Source organism: Lycium barbarum, chromosome 8, assembly GCF_019175385.1.
Source record: "Lycium barbarum isolate Lr01 chromosome 8, ASM1917538v2, whole genome shotgun sequence".
Classification (NCBI taxonomy): Eukaryota; Viridiplantae; Streptophyta; class Magnoliopsida; order Solanales; family Solanaceae; genus Lycium; species Lycium barbarum.
Genome location: NC_083344.1, coordinates 130,681,558 through 130,697,086, shown reverse-complemented (window position 1 = coordinate 130,697,086; position 15,529 = coordinate 130,681,558). Strand labels below are relative to the sequence as shown.

The 15,529-nt window shown below is 33.5% G+C and overlaps 1 protein-coding gene across 1 annotated transcript; it reads left to right on the top strand.

The window, feature by feature from the left end:
* Positions 1 to 4,169: 4,169 nt before the first annotated feature.
* LOC132607462 (probable methyltransferase PMT6) lies at positions 4,170 to 12,648 on the top strand. Its single transcript, XM_060321434.1, has 7 exons — positions 4,170 to 4,485; positions 7,537 to 7,951; positions 8,895 to 9,184; positions 9,613 to 9,996; positions 11,183 to 11,429; positions 11,533 to 11,671; positions 12,269 to 12,648. Exons 1-7 carry the CDS (start codon positions 4,302 to 4,304, stop codon positions 12,425 to 12,427), a joined length of 1,818 nt encoding a protein of 605 aa, XP_060177417.1. The 5' UTR covers positions 4,170 to 4,301; the 3' UTR covers positions 12,428 to 12,648.
* The last annotated feature ends 2,881 nt before the right edge of the window (positions 12,649 to 15,529 follow it).

Sequence of the window (15,529 nt, the reverse complement as noted above, 5' to 3'; positions counted from 1 at the left end):
GAGGCGAATGGAGCATTTCGATACAAGAAGTCAAACATATATATTTGAAAAATCACTATAACGTAAGGATTTCAATAAATATTAAATGATGAGCCCATTGTTGTTTGAAAAGTAGAATAAATTCAATACAAAAAAAGATTAAAAAATGAGATAGACTAAGAGCCCGTTTGGATTGGCTTATAAGTTGCTTATAAGCTGTTTTCAGTTTTTTTGAGTGTTTGGCTGGCCAGCTTAAAATTATTTTGTGCTTAAAAGAAGCTCAAAAAAATAATTGGATCCGTTTGACTTAGCTTATCTAAAGCAGCTTATAAGCTGCAAACAGCTTATAAGCTAAAAAAAAATAAGTTGGACTACAGTTTATAAGCCAAAAAAAATAAGTTGGACTACAGTTTATAAGCCAAAAAAAATAAGTTGGACTACTCCAACTTATTTTTTTTTAGCTTATAAGCTGTTTGCAGTTTATAAGCTGCTTAAAATAAGCCCATCCAAACAGGCTCTAAAAGAAAGAGTAATCATACAAAGGGTACGTACGTACCTTCGTTGGTTGCAGCTATGAGAAGTATGAAAATAGTCAGAAATAAACGGTTGTAGAAACCCCATCGTCTGTATATTTTCCTAAGTTTGAGAGAGAAGCTAATCAAAGCATGATTTTCTATGTAATGGAAGTGACAATTTGTAGAATTATTTCTTCATAAGATTCAAAACCCTACTGCATTTTCTATTATAGATGCATGGGATACTCTAGTATTTCATTACTTCATTAATTAGTCAACTCTTCCTCCTATTTGTACTTATATCATCTAGTTGTATTTTTTGAATCGGCTGAAAAAAGATATAAATAAAAAGAGATCCTAAGTATTTGGCTCTCGAAATTATTATTCATATTTAGTAATTCAAGTAGTTAGATCAACACTACTAATCAAATCAAGTAGACAAACGTGATTATATTTATACGTTCCTCTTCATATTAATTTGAATTTTCTTGGTCCGACTCAAGGGAGCACGTATAAAGAAGAGCTGTTAATGTTAATAAGATAAATACGTAATGAGTTTTAAGTTTTAGCTAAGATTAAAATATATTTCAAGGTTTACCTATATTTGAAGCAAAAAATGAGTCAAGCAAATGTCCTACCGTATTTGGCGTCGCTTTTAAGGTTTCGAGTATTTTATAATATAAATATAATACCTCATTCATTAAATTTACCTTCTTCACTTTTTTGTCGTCAAGAAAATTTTACTAATATCAGCTTGCTTTAAAACTTAGTGTCATCTTCATAACAAAAATAATTCAAGTGGGTCCCATACATGGGTCAAAAATAGATAAAAGAATATGGTAAATAGCTCCAATTACAATTTACAACGCCATGACCGGGTCTACGGCCACTCGAACCTTTTTTTTTCTTCCCAATTCATGTGACCCAATTTAAAATTCTATAATTCACAAAATCTGTTCCAAAGAAATAAAAAAAATAAAAAAAACTCAAGATGTAGAGAAAATAGGCTGAGAAATTAAATGGGAGTGTTATCTTCCCACCGCTCTAAAACAAACTCATATATATGATTTTGTCTCTGTTTTTTTTTTTTTTTGTGTGTCTGAAACCAACTTACCAAGCTCGTATTTAATATTTCTTCTTTTGACGCATCTCAAACTAGTTAAAGTCGGCTTCATTTAACTTCATTACCCGTTTTAATTTAATATTCAATAGTTTAAATTCTCTAACATCAAAGTTGTTTATACTTTTTATTAGTATAATTTCTATCAAGATAAATTGACTCCTAGTGAAAATTCGACCAAATATGAGCACAACAACATGACTATGTGTTAATCTCTTGCTATATATCACCTACGTTGATATTTTCTTTCATTGCCATATTTTACGCTAATTCTGCATGAATTTTAAGCGATTATATATTTTTCAAGACAATTTCCTTTCATACGATTTTAGATAGTTTAACCTTGTCTTATTTTAACACTTTTATCATTGTGATTAATTTCGCACTTGAAATTGCAGAATTAAGAAATCAGTATAGGACATGATTAAGCTATCTTAAGCAACTTTGTATTATTTTATCCTCTTCTTATGGATTTGTACATTTTTATTAAATATAATTATAAGCATTTTTAATCTTATATGATACATTGTATATGATCACACATCACACGCTATTCGGTTATCATATTATTTGTTTATCGTCACGGTTTTTTTTTACATTATTTACGTTTTCTATATTTTCTTTTCAAACCTGAAAATGCTTTACTTGAGCTGAGAGTTTTCCGAAAATAATCTCTCTACCTAAAGTCATACACCTCAAACCGCTTTTGTGGAATTATAATGGTATGTTGTTATTGTTGATCACTCATTAATCATAACATTTACATTTCTACAAAATTCATCGTGTTGACATGTTATTTTAACTATATAGAAGCATGGGTTTAGACCCACGCTTCGTCGTCCGTTGTCCCTTAAAAAAAAAGGGTGGGCCCCGTACTAAACAACACCAAATAATATAAAAAAAAAAAGTGGAACCACCATCTCCAACTCACGAAAAAAAAGTGGAACCCATAATCAAGCAATATAAAAAAATAAAAAAAAGTGAACCCCATATTAAAAAAACAAATAATGTCAAAAAAAAAGTGCAGACTTTGTATTCGTAGCAAACACTAATATAATAAAGTTTTAGATACGGAGCACAAACTACAATGTTATATTAATCGTGTTTTGAATATATATATATATATAATCAAACAATATCAAAAAAAAAAAAAAGTGAACCCCATATTAAAAAGACAAATAATGTCAAAAAAAAAGTGCAGATATTAAAATGTTGTATTTGCTATTCCGCCATGTCATTTATTTGTTATGTTTACTAAAATAAATATACTTAAAATATTTATATTTTAAAATAAGATAAAATTTAATTATTTTTTTTATTTTTATTCTTACTCTAATAAATGTGAAAAGAGATTAATGTCGTAAAAAAAAATTTATCAAATGGAGATCAAATAATGAATAAGGTAAATTAGTCAAATTATAATTCTAATCGACTTTTTCTTAAAAAAACCATGCAAAAGACAACATGACAAGTAAAATGAGCTAAACCGAGAATATTTACCAAAAATTAAAAAATAGTATTTCTTCGTTTAAATAGAAAATCAATTTCTACTTTGTTTCGTTTTAAACATGTAAAATTAATTTCATAATTTGAATTAGAATTATCCAAATCAAAATTTGATAAAAAATAATAAATATTTTACACCTTTAAATTAATCGAATTAAAATTGAAAGTATCAACTGATGCTTAAATATTGCTATTGTTTTATCTCAAAGAGAGAAAAATAGTTTCCTTTTAAAGAAGTCTTCTCTTTTAAAAAATATTAATAAGTTTGCCGATTTTGTAATCGTAGCAAACACTAATATAATAAAATTTTAGATACGGAGCATAAACTACAATGTTATATTAATCGTATTTTGAACATAGCATGTGTGTATATATATATATATATATATATATATATATATATATATATATATGCATAAAAACAGTATCCAAACACAACTACATACACATAGATGCACTATAATCTAAAGCGTTGGGACTGTGCGCAGCACGGGCATAGACCGTCTACTACCTTATAAGCAGTACTTGTCATAGGTGTTCTCCTATCGCTTAAAGCTTTGCATTACTCATTTCAAGAATTCTATTCTAATTATGTATGTTATATCTTTAAATATAGTAATTTCTCTCTCAGCTCGAGCCTATATATTTGAATTATATGCATTTTGAAATTATAATCTTATCTAATTTCACATAATTGGTGTGAATTCAATTCTAATTACCAATTTCGCCATCAACAATATACTGGGAAAAAATTCAAAAAATACTCTTTCCATTTCAATTTGTTTTTCTTACATTTTTTTTAGTCCGTTTCATTTCTTTTCTTTTTTGATAATTTTTCAATTTCAATTTTTCACATGACATGTTTAAGACTACAAAATTAAATAAAATTTTAACACATTATATATATTTTTAATTTAAGATCACAAGTTTTTTTTTTTTTATTATCTTAAACTTCATAACCAGTTAGAACCAGACAAACAAATTGAAGAGAAATTAAATAAATAAAAAAAACTCAAAATAGGAAAGGAAAGTCCAAAAATAGGAGGAACAAAACAGGAACACTCAACAGTGTTCACTTCTGGTTACAAAACCTGAGATCTATCGATGTCATGGTGTACAGTGTCTTTCCATTGAACAATTCTTTTGATCTCATTCAAAAATTCATATCATTGGAGTGAAAAATGGGTGGATCTTTGATAAGTTCAAGGGCATTCAATTGGAATACAGGGCAAATGATAATAATAACCCTTTTAATAATGGTGGGTTCTTTTTATACTGGTACTCTTTTTGGCCATACCCCATCTCTATATGTCCCTCAAGAAAAGCAACAAAAACAAGAAGATTCCAACACTAGTTCATCATCTGGTTAGTCTCCTTCTATCTTTTTAAAGAATTGTAAGGTTTATACTCCTTCCGTCCCATTTTATGTGATATAGTTTGAGAAATAAAAGAAACTTTTAAAACAAAATATATGTGTGGGTGTAAATCATTTCGTTAAGGCTAAAAGGGGAAGTGTTAAGTTATATTATTTCTAAATATACAAATGTATCATAAGTAAAGTATATCACATAAGTTGGGACAGAGGGAGTAGTATTCATTAGCTTTTCAAAACTTAAGTGGGCATTTGGACAAAAAAAATGTGAAATTTGAAAGAAGGAAGTATAGTATTTGGAAGAAAGTTGAAAAAATGGTATTTAGAAATTGGAGTTGTGTTTGGACATGATTATAACTTGGAAAAATGTTGAATTTTTGTGAGTGATTTGGAGTGAAAAATGTGAAAACAGGTTATTGGAGTTTTCCAAGGAATACTCCGGAGTTGAATTCCGGGAAATTGTAACAATTTTATGTCTAAACACGATTCTGGAATACATTTCCGGAAAAAAAGTGAAAATTATCCATGGTCAAACGGGCCCCAAATTTACTAGTATAAATTGGAAATGTGCTTACTTTGTAGCGAATGAGGGTAACAAATACCATGACTAAGATTTGATAATTTAGGAAGTTCGCTCGAGGAAATAGAGTTTTTCTTTTTTCTTTTGGAGGATTCAAGTCTTGTGCTTATGAAAGATTTTTAAGTAATTTGTTGTCATTTCCTAATGTAACCAAAAAAGATTGCAACTTTTTGTTTGTTAAAAGAATTTAAAGAATGATTGAATTGACTCCCAGAATAGTAATTGGGATGGGGGAAGTAATTTTCAGTGTGTGACTATAGGAGATAAATGCTTTGTCAACCGGGTTGCCCTTTTAATTTATGTCATGAAATAGTACTTAGTATAAATTTGCAAATGTGCTGACTTTCTGGCGGATGAGGGTAACAAATACTATGACTAAGATTTGATAATTGGGAAGTTGTGCTGGAGGAAATAGAGTTTTTTTCCCCTCTTGGTGGATTCAAGTCATGTTGCTTATGAAAGTTTTTTAAGTAATTTATTGTCTTTCCTAATGTAGCGAAAAAGATTGTAACTTTTTGTTTGTTAAAAGAATTTGAATAATGTTTCAATTGACACCCAGAATAGTAATTTGGATGAGGAAGTAATTGTTAGGAGAGAATATGTTTTTAGTATTTACAGTGGAAACTAGGTTTTCAGACTAGAATTAGCTGTGCACTTCCCTGCGTATATGGTTGGTGGAGAGGTGGGGGCTTAAAAGATGAAAAAGAAATGATTTTGAGTTGCTTTAGCGATTGGTAATTTTTGCTGCAAAAAAAGTTGTTGAATTGTCCTTCCAGGTGGGTATATTGGATTAAAAAATGGTACCTTTTGGGATGAAGGTGATAACTAAGTGCAGTTTATGTTTGTGCTTGAGCAAGATAGAAAACCTGTGGATAAGGAGCGATACTTTGTGTTGTTGTAGTTGGCATGTGGCTTATCTGGGTAATTAGTGTTGGCTCAGAAGGTTTTAGTATAAGGGCAGTTTATCGTACTTGTATCCGTTTTGGTTTTCATGGAGTTTAGATAAATCTAGCCTTCCCTTATTGGTAAGAGATTGGCCTTGATACTTAAATCTGATATTTATGTTGTGCATGGGTAAACTTGTTTTTTCTTAGGCTTATCTTATGGACATTGTTCTAATTAGTATTGATTGGGGCTATAACTATATAGTTACTTAGTTAAAGCGGAGTCTTTAACCCTGTTGCAAGCATATAATTCATTGAGTTGTGCGATGGAGTATAAGTCCAGTGGCTTCAACTTTGTCAAATGGGTTTGGTAGACATTTCTAAATTTGACTAGTGCTTCTTTGGTGGTCAATAATTGGACGATGTTCATAACAGGGGGTCTAAATGCATGCAAATAATGTTAGGTCGTAATATGTTCACAGTATTCCCTAGCTAGGGTGGTAGATTAGGATATCATCAAACCCCCACCCCCACCCCTTCTCCAAAGGTTGGCGGGGCATTTTTAGGGCGCAGGGTGTGAGCATGAACTTGTGATGTCCATGGTGTGTCCTAAGAGCAATTTTAGGTATATCAGTTTCAAGCATCCTGATTTGGCGATTGTGACCTGAGATCCAACTTACGGAAATACTTATATCATTTAATTCATCGAACAACTCCTCTATGACGTGTAGTAACTTGGGGTGACTGTTTAACTCTTAGTCCCCATGCATCCTTCAGCAATCCTCTTTCTTTTTAACCATCATTATTTAGATGACTAATCAGATATTGCTAGTTGGTTTTGCAAAATTGATTTTTACTCTGATCGCTTCCACTCGTATTCCTGTTTTCAGGCTCTACTTATGCAGTAGGAACACTTTACCATTTTTTGTCTGCACGCACAGTGAAGTTAGAAACTTCAAAAAATTTCTATGATGTTCACAACACGGTTGATTCTTTTCCTCACTACAGCTTCTGAAACTATGGTTTTTGAATTTTTTCTGTGAGGATTTTCAAGGCATGTGACAAATCCATATTGTTTTCAGTCTCCTACTTGTCAACCTAACTACTCGGGAATTCCCTCTAGAAACTGAGAGGCAAACTGTTGGGCAGTCAATGTGTGTCCATGTGCATTTGTGTTCTGCCTTTTCTTTTACCATTTTAGACATCTTTGTTTACTGGCTTTCTATTATTGGAATTTCTGATCCAATCTGTTAGTTGAAGAGGAACCTTAACGTAACTAGTAAAGTTGCTGCCATGTGATTAGGAGGTCACCGTGTTCGAGCCGTGGAAATATCCTCTTGCAGAAATGCAAGGTAAGGCTGCGTACAATAGACCCTTGTGGTCCGGCCCTTCCCCGGAGCCCGCGCATAGCGGGAGCTTACTGCAGCAGACTGCCTTTTTTTTCTTTTCATATGTTAGTAATATGCATTCTGGTAGAGAACATGAAGTTCCTATTTCTTTAGAGGATTGGTTTGTCTTCTGGGAGATCCTCATTATTGATAAAATTACACTTGGTTAAAAATAAATAAATATGCATGCAGGTATTCTGAAGTTCAGTAACAAGGTTGCTCTTTCTTATCGGGTGGTACCCCTGACAATTCCTGAAACTGGGATAAATGTATGTCCTCTGAAATTTAATGAGTATATCCCCTGTCATGACATTTCTTATGTTAAAGAGCTGATGCCAAAATTAGATCTCTCGAGGAGAGAAGAGCTAGAGAGGCATTGTCCTCCACTTGGCAGGCGCTTGTTTTGTTTAGTTCCACCTCCAGCTGATTATAAGATACCGATAAGGTGGCCAACTAGCAGGGATTATGTATGGCGGAGTAATGTAAACCATACACATCTTGCTGAGGTAAAAGGAGGACAAAATTGGGTACATGAGAAGGATCAGTTTTGGTGGTTTCCAGGCGGTGGAACTCATTTTAAGCATGGAGCTACAGAATATATTGAGAGGTATACCGTCTGTTTTTATTTCACTTCACCTTTACATGTCATTATTGGAGTTGAAGCCATTTTGAAAATTCTACTATTTTTTCCGTCATAAGTGTGGAAATGAAAATCAATTTGATACACACGAAGGCATTCCTTAAAGCAGTTTAATTAAACCACTTTATGTTGTACTAGATGATCCATTACACTTGCTAGGGTGGCAAATGGGCGGGTAGATCGGATATGGGCGGGTCAAAACGGGTTAAACAAAAACGGATCAAATATGTGACCCGCCCATATTTAACACGGATAAAAAATGGTGTTAACCGACGGATAATATGGATATCCATATTTTCTTTTATGATAAGGTAAGTAATACTAACAAATGGGGAAACCCCCGTTTACAAGCTGTATATCAAGAGAAGAAAATCTACATCAAAATATGATTCTCAACAGAAGAGATGCAATCCTCTATACAACTAGGGACCTCAGAAGTACACCAAAAAAAAGCTACAGATACAACACTACTTTGCAACTTTACAAAATTTTGCTCCACCCCTTCAAATGCCCTCCTATTTCTCTCTTTTCAAATGACCCACATAATTGCTAAAGGGACGACATCCATACTCCATGGTTTCAGGAATAGTTAGGTGAGAACACAAGCCAAAACCAAGCTTAGACTCCCAGAAAGCAAGAACTCATGACAATTGACAAGCAGACAAACAAGTTTTTATAATATGGATATCCATATCATCGATCTGGATATCCATTTTTAGTGGATATTATGAATAATTTTAATCAATTTTTAAATGGTTAGCCATCCAACCCACATTTAATGGGCGGATTGGGTGGTTACTTGCTTTCTTAACCATTTTGCCAAACCTAACACTAAGAACGGTGAAAATCAATCCTTAATGTTACCATTCTTTTATGTAGCTGACATACTTAATTAATTTCTTCGATGCAGGTTAGGAAACATGACAACTGATGAGACAGGGGACTTACGTGCAGCAGGGGTATATCAAGTGCTTGACGTTGGTTGTGGGGTTGCTAGTTTCTCTGCCTATCTTCTTCCATTAAATATCGAAACACTGTCTTTTGCTCCCAAAGATGGTCATGAAAATCAAATTCAATTTGCTTTGGAACGAGGAATCGGTGCTATGATATCTGCTATAGCTACGAAGCAGCTACCATATCCAAGCAACTCTTTTGACATGGTCCATTGTTCCAGATGTCGAGTTGATTGGCATGAAAATGGTGAGTGTTTCTTTCATTGAACATGCAAACCTTATATGCTTAAATGTAATTGACCTAGATGTAATTGCTTTACGATAAATAAGGAAACTGTATCTAATTATTTGGCTTTCTACATCATGTAATTGCAAACTGTGTTAGAATCTACAAGGCCTTAGATATCCTCCCATAATAGACTTGTTCCACCGGCTTGATCATCATGGAGCTATTAGCTTATTCTGCTTATATCAAGTAAACTTTACTTAGGACACTCTCGTGACAACTAAACTGTTATAGCTGAGTTTTGAACATGAATGGTTCCTCTAAGGTAATTGAAGGAAATTATCTAAGGTAGTCTTTTCCATATATGCTACCCATGCATGTCATGCAGATACACTATTGTTGTTTTACAATAAAGCTAAAACCTATGTTTCATCTGGCTGTGCGTGCAGATGGTATTCTACTCAAAGAACTGAATCGCATATTAAGACCAAATGGATATTTTGTCTACTCAGCTCCTCCTGCCTATAGAAAGGATAAGGATTTCCCGGATATATGGGACAAATTAGTTAAGTTGACTTCTGGAATGTGCTGGAAGCTTATTGCGCAGAAAGTTCAGACAGCAATATGGGTTAAACAAGAAAATAATTCATGTCTTCAGCATAATGCTCAGGAGAAGCTTGTAAACTTATGTGATTCCGAGGATGATTTGAAGTCATCATGGAAAACACCTCTGAGGAACTGTGTTACACTTAGTGACACTTCATCTTCTATGAAGAAACTACCTCCTCGACCACAACGACTTTCAGAGTATTCACAAAGTCTCAGCCAGATAGGTAGGTCAATTCTCTTCCTTGGTCTAGTTGTATTACTAATGTTGTTTCTTTTACTTTGCTTATCTTTACTATTGTTGCTGTCAATACTTTTCTTTCCTCAATATTTTCACTCTTGTATTTTTCAAACCTGTTCTGAAAAACGATTTTCTTGAGCTGAGGGTCTATTAAAAACAGCCTCTGTACCCCACAACGGTAGGGGTAAAGTCTGTGTACACCTTGCCCTCCCCAAACCCCACTTGTGGGACCACACTGGGTATGTTGTTGTTGGGATAGTTGTATTATTGAATTGTCATCTCCTAGCTCTCAAATCAATAGTGAATATATCCTCATGCATGATCTGATATATGGTGCAACTATTCTAGTTGTCCAACAATGCTTTACTTGAACGTTTCCTTTCTTGATTAAAAAAATGCTTTATTTGCCCCTTATTTACATTGCATTGGTTTTAAAGGCTAAGATTCGAAAATAAAAGCATAGTCAGGTTCTTTATCATAAAATTCTTCTTCATGCTTATGTATCTCACTAAATGGAAGTATTAACTCAACTAGATGTGGTTAGCAAGAAAATTAGCTACTAGCATTGAGAAGGTACTGAAAACCTCATATGAATCTATCCTATCACATGTGTTCTAGGGGAAAAAGAAAACCTTTTTCTTTTGGTAACAACAAAAAAAGAAAACTTTATATCAGGTATATTTCAATGCGATTTTCAACTTTGAAGCCTTTTTCTGTTTCTTTTTTTCCAACTTACGAATATTTTGTTAAATTTTGGAATGTCTTTCATAACCTTTTTGGAGAAGTGTGGAACTTCAAGAAGATGTATTTCTTGTTTTCAAATTAGACAATCTCCTGAAAAACTGAATAAAAAATATTCACCTAGCTTCTGCAATATCTGTGTTTCTTGCACATGAGAGTTTGGCCTTATTAGCCAGCAAGTTCTTTAATCGGTTTCTCAACTGTTAGTGTTAACTCCTCTCAAAGATCATTTCTGGCCTACAATGCTAATATTATGCTTAATGATAAGTTGATAAGTGAGGCTGTTGCTGTGTTTTAAGGTATGACACAGAACTACTAAGCGACCTGTTCCTTTTTTGGTTATAACTCTGAACAAGGAAGCTTTACGGAGATTGTCCTTTTATCTTTTAGGAATTTCATATGTCTGACATTCTCAAATCAACTTCTTGCAGGTATTGATCGTGAAAAATTCCTGTCAGATACAATCTATTGGCAAGATCAAGTTCGTCATTACTGGAGACTGATGAACGTCGAGGAGAAAGAAATACGTAATGTAATGGACATGAGCGCTTCCCTTGGTGGATTTGCAGTTGGCTTAAATACATGGCCTGTCTGGGTAATGAATGTAGTTCCCGTAACCATGAATAACACTCTGTCTGCCGTTTATGGCAGGGGTCTTACAGGCGTTTTTCATGACTGGTAGGCTATTACTTTCTATTTTATGGTAGGCTATTACTTAATTGTAGCTTACCTATGAGTTCTATTTACAAGGGCCATAACAAATATCTGCTCATATTTGTAGGTGCGAGCCATTCTCCACATATCCCCGCACTTATGATTTGTTGCATGCCAATCATCTTCTTTCTCACTATCAAAATAGTGACGAAGGTTGTTTAGTTGAAGATATCATGCTGGAGATGGACCGTATTCTACGACCTCTGGTAAGGATTTTCATGTTTTGATGATTTGAGAGACGAAATCAATTTATATACTGAAAGCATCTGCAAGATTGATTGTTTACGTTTGACAGTTCATTACAAGTCTATTAGTTCGATAAATGACATAATGAAGGAGATAACCCCTCAGAAAGGGAGCATTTAGTTTCCAAATGTATTTCATTTTTTTATTCGATTTACCCCACTTGCGGGATTACACTGGGTATGTTGTTGTTGTTGTTGTTAATATCCTACTCCAATGACTTTTTTGGTTCTCCCTATTGAATCAATGTAATTGACAAACTTCTACCTCTATGTTAATGTTCTCTATCTAAGTAAAAATATGAACCCTTTGAAAAAGGGCTAGAGGTGGAACTCAAAGTGCTTCGGTTTCCTATTGACTAATTTATCCTTAAGAAAGACGGACTCTCTTTCAATGTATGAGATGCTACATATTTATGTCAACTGAATTGAGCTAAACGAGATCAGCTCGGATACCCGTTTAGCGATTGTGACATGTGAAATCCCCTAGTAAATATTCGTCCATGTCTTGTCCTGAAGTTTCAACTGCGAACAGATTTAACGTTCTCAAGTGACATGCAGGGTTTTATCATTATTAGAGATGTAGAACCAATCATATCAAGAATACAAGCTCTTGCTCCGAAGTTTCTCTGGGATGTCCAACTACATTTTCTAGAGGACCATCAGAAAAAGACCGAGCGGGTCTTATTTTGTAGGAAAAAATTTTGGGCTATTGCCTGAGATAGTTTTGCCCGCGATTGTTAGTGGAAAGGCATATGTTGAATTTATTCGTTATATTCGTGTAACTTATTTGTGAAATGGTAAATTCATTTGTGTTTCATAGTTAATGCTTTCTTTTTTATCAGTTTGAAGGAAAGCCAAGATGTAACATGAGAGAACAAATTCACTGATGTAACATAAAAAACCGAGTTTTGTTATAGGTGTTCGTTTTTCTGTGGTTCTTTTCTATGTTGGTTGAATTCTGCAAAATTGCCGATAGTTGCATGTCTGATCCTCCAAAAGTAGTGACTTTTGACATGGGTAGGATAATATTTTGGAGAGTCTGAGCAACTATAGGGTTCTTTTTAGAAATAATGGTTAAAAACACACCAGCAACTATACGGTTCTTTTTAGAAATAATGGTTAAAAACACACCTCAAGTATTATTTTTTTGTGAGTTCCTACCTGAACTATCAGGTGTTTGCGTTTCCTATCAGAATTATGACCGATTATTTATCAAAACACACCTCGACTAGTATGTGATGGTGCATGTGTACATTCTCTCTTTTTTTTCTTCTTTTTTTTTGTTTAAAAATGGTGCCAAATGGCACTCCACGCGAATAATTAAAGGAATTAATTGGAAAATTAAGAGATAATGGTCAAAAACACATCTGAAGTATCAATTTTTTTGCGAGTTTCTATCACCATCAGATATTTGTCGAGATGTGTTTGATAAATAATTGGTAATAGTTTAGGTAGGAAATGCAAACAGTTGATAGTTCAGGTGAAAAACTCACAAAAATATGATACTTAAGGTGTGTTTTTGACCATTATCTCTTCTTCTTACACCGAACTTGTTCCTTCTCAATGCTTTTTTTTTCTTTTTCTTTTTTGGGTTTCCCATTTGGTATCCGCATTGAGGCTCGACTAATCTGGATTCATGCCGGGTAGTCCCACATTGAGGGGGCAAAGTACTCCCTAACAAGAGTCACTTTGTACCCGAAAGAGCTCGAACTAACCACTACACCACAACCCTGGTTGGTTCTCAATGCTATAATGCCAAGAGTTGGTAGCCATTAAATAACTGACTCATTGCATTTGTAGCTAGGACTGAAGTAATATATATATATCGATGCTTTGTCTCTCAATTAATAGCCTTTCTCTTTCACATCACATCAGCAACTAACTTCCAGGACTTTAGGTTGCTTTTGGAATGAAAACAAGGTGAAAAAGTTCTTGGCCAATTTTGTTTTATTCAAATATAGATGTAGTTGTGTTTGTTTAATAGTTTTTGATTTATTCACTTTTTTCTTGAAATTTTTTTTTCACTTTTTTCCAGAACAGCTTTTTGATTATTTCACTAGATGCTTGTTATTTCTTACAAATACAGTTAATGAGGTAATACAACCCACTAGAGGCGAATCCAAATGAGTTCACCTTAAAAATTATTTTTTAAAAAAGACGTAAAAGTGCATTTAGTAGGGTTCAATTCCACAACCTTGAGGGATTAAAGGTAGCACTTAGTCAGTGCTCCATTCGGTCTAGTTGAGCATGTGTTTCTTTAATTAATATTAGATATATTTTATGGATTATATACATAATATACGGAGTTTAGTTGGGTGACCATGTGTTCACGTGATCTATTTTTTATACCTGGATTCGCCCCTGCAACCCACCAATGTTTATATATATATATATATATATATATATATATATGCCAATAAATTACCTTATGTTTTTTCTCTTCTAGATTTTAAATGTATAAAATACGGTCAGTGACGGTTTCTATAGCCAATTGTCCGACCCTAACTCATTTAGAACTAAGGCATATAGTGGTAGTTATATTATATTGTAGAATTTTGAAGTCATTTTCTTTCATAATTTTCACTTTCATTATTAATCGGTTGAGTACACCCTTGTAAGACTTCCCCCTCCCCCGCCCCTCCGCCCCCTCCTCACCCCCCCCAAAGGAAAAAAAAAATTAGCTAGTTAATTCCCAAAAGTCTTCTTTTTACCTCCATAGGATCCATGAAGCTAGATAACAACGATTAAGAAAGTAGTGCCAATAGTATAGCATCACGACAAGATTTTCAGACCAAAGAAAAGCACATTAAATCTAAATGAAGCTTTTGACATGACAAGACAACGCCATGCTTGTGGGACATTGACCCACTCTCTTAACACGTTCGCTCTCCTTGTCTCATTCAATACCGATCCTTCCGTCGAAAAATTATACTATACAAACAATTTTTTTTTGAAATTATATATCAACCCATTAAATCTCTTTAGAAGAATTCCAATATAATAACAAAGGGGTACAAAAAATAATCTAGGTCACATATTCATGTTCAATTATGACGTTTTAGTATTATTTGTATTCCCTTATATAAATTTCTGGCTCCGCCTCCCGTGGCCCCACTTCTCCACACCTTATCTCTTTTTCAGTTTCTTCGACTTCCTTCTGCTAGAATACCTATGGTCCCTTTGACTCTATAAATATTATTGGCTTAATTTCTACTCTACTATACATTACAGCAAAGAGACTGGTCCTGCTTTTTGTTTCTGGCTTTTAAGGTTACCTTTCTTCAGATCTTTTATTGGCTCTTCTTCTTTAATTAGGGGGGGTGAAAATGAGAGTTGCTCGTGTGCGTACACGCACACGAGTTACGTGCAAGAACCAGTAGTAGTAATAGTACTGCACTACTATTATATATCTCGTCTGATAAATCAACATCATATGTATGGGCCTTAGAAGTTTTTCTCACTTTCACTTTTAACTGCAAAAGACAAATTAAAACAAGGCAAAATTAAAATACTTACCACATATATATACATGATAGTGCTTCCTGTTATCTGTTCCATAAGTACACTTCCTTTAACAATATACACATTTGATTAATAGATTATTTTTTCTTAACCTAAAATTAGTTCCCGTTCTTCTTATTTTGTTTTTGCGACTATGGTAATTTATTGAAGGAACGAAGCATTCTACTCTTTTGTTTGAATATTTTTAAGTTGCTATATCAAAATGTTGTTATAAATCATAACATGAATTCGATTCCAAAAAAGTTTGACCGTTATAATGAAAGACTATTATAAAAGATAATTGTTATAAAGAGAGAA

Coding starts and splice junctions, on each gene's coding strand:
- LOC132607462 (XM_060321434.1), top strand. CDS start 4,302: ATGGGTGGATCTTTGATAAGTTCAAGGGCATTCAATTGGAATACAGGG. Junction 9,997..11,182: donor ACAAAGTCTCAGCCAGATAG/GTAGGTCAATTC, acceptor AACTTCTTGCAG/GTATTGATCGTGAAAAATTC. Junction 11,430..11,532: donor ACAGGCGTTTTTCATGACTG/GTAGGCTATTAC, acceptor TCATATTTGTAG/GTGCGAGCCATTCTCCACAT.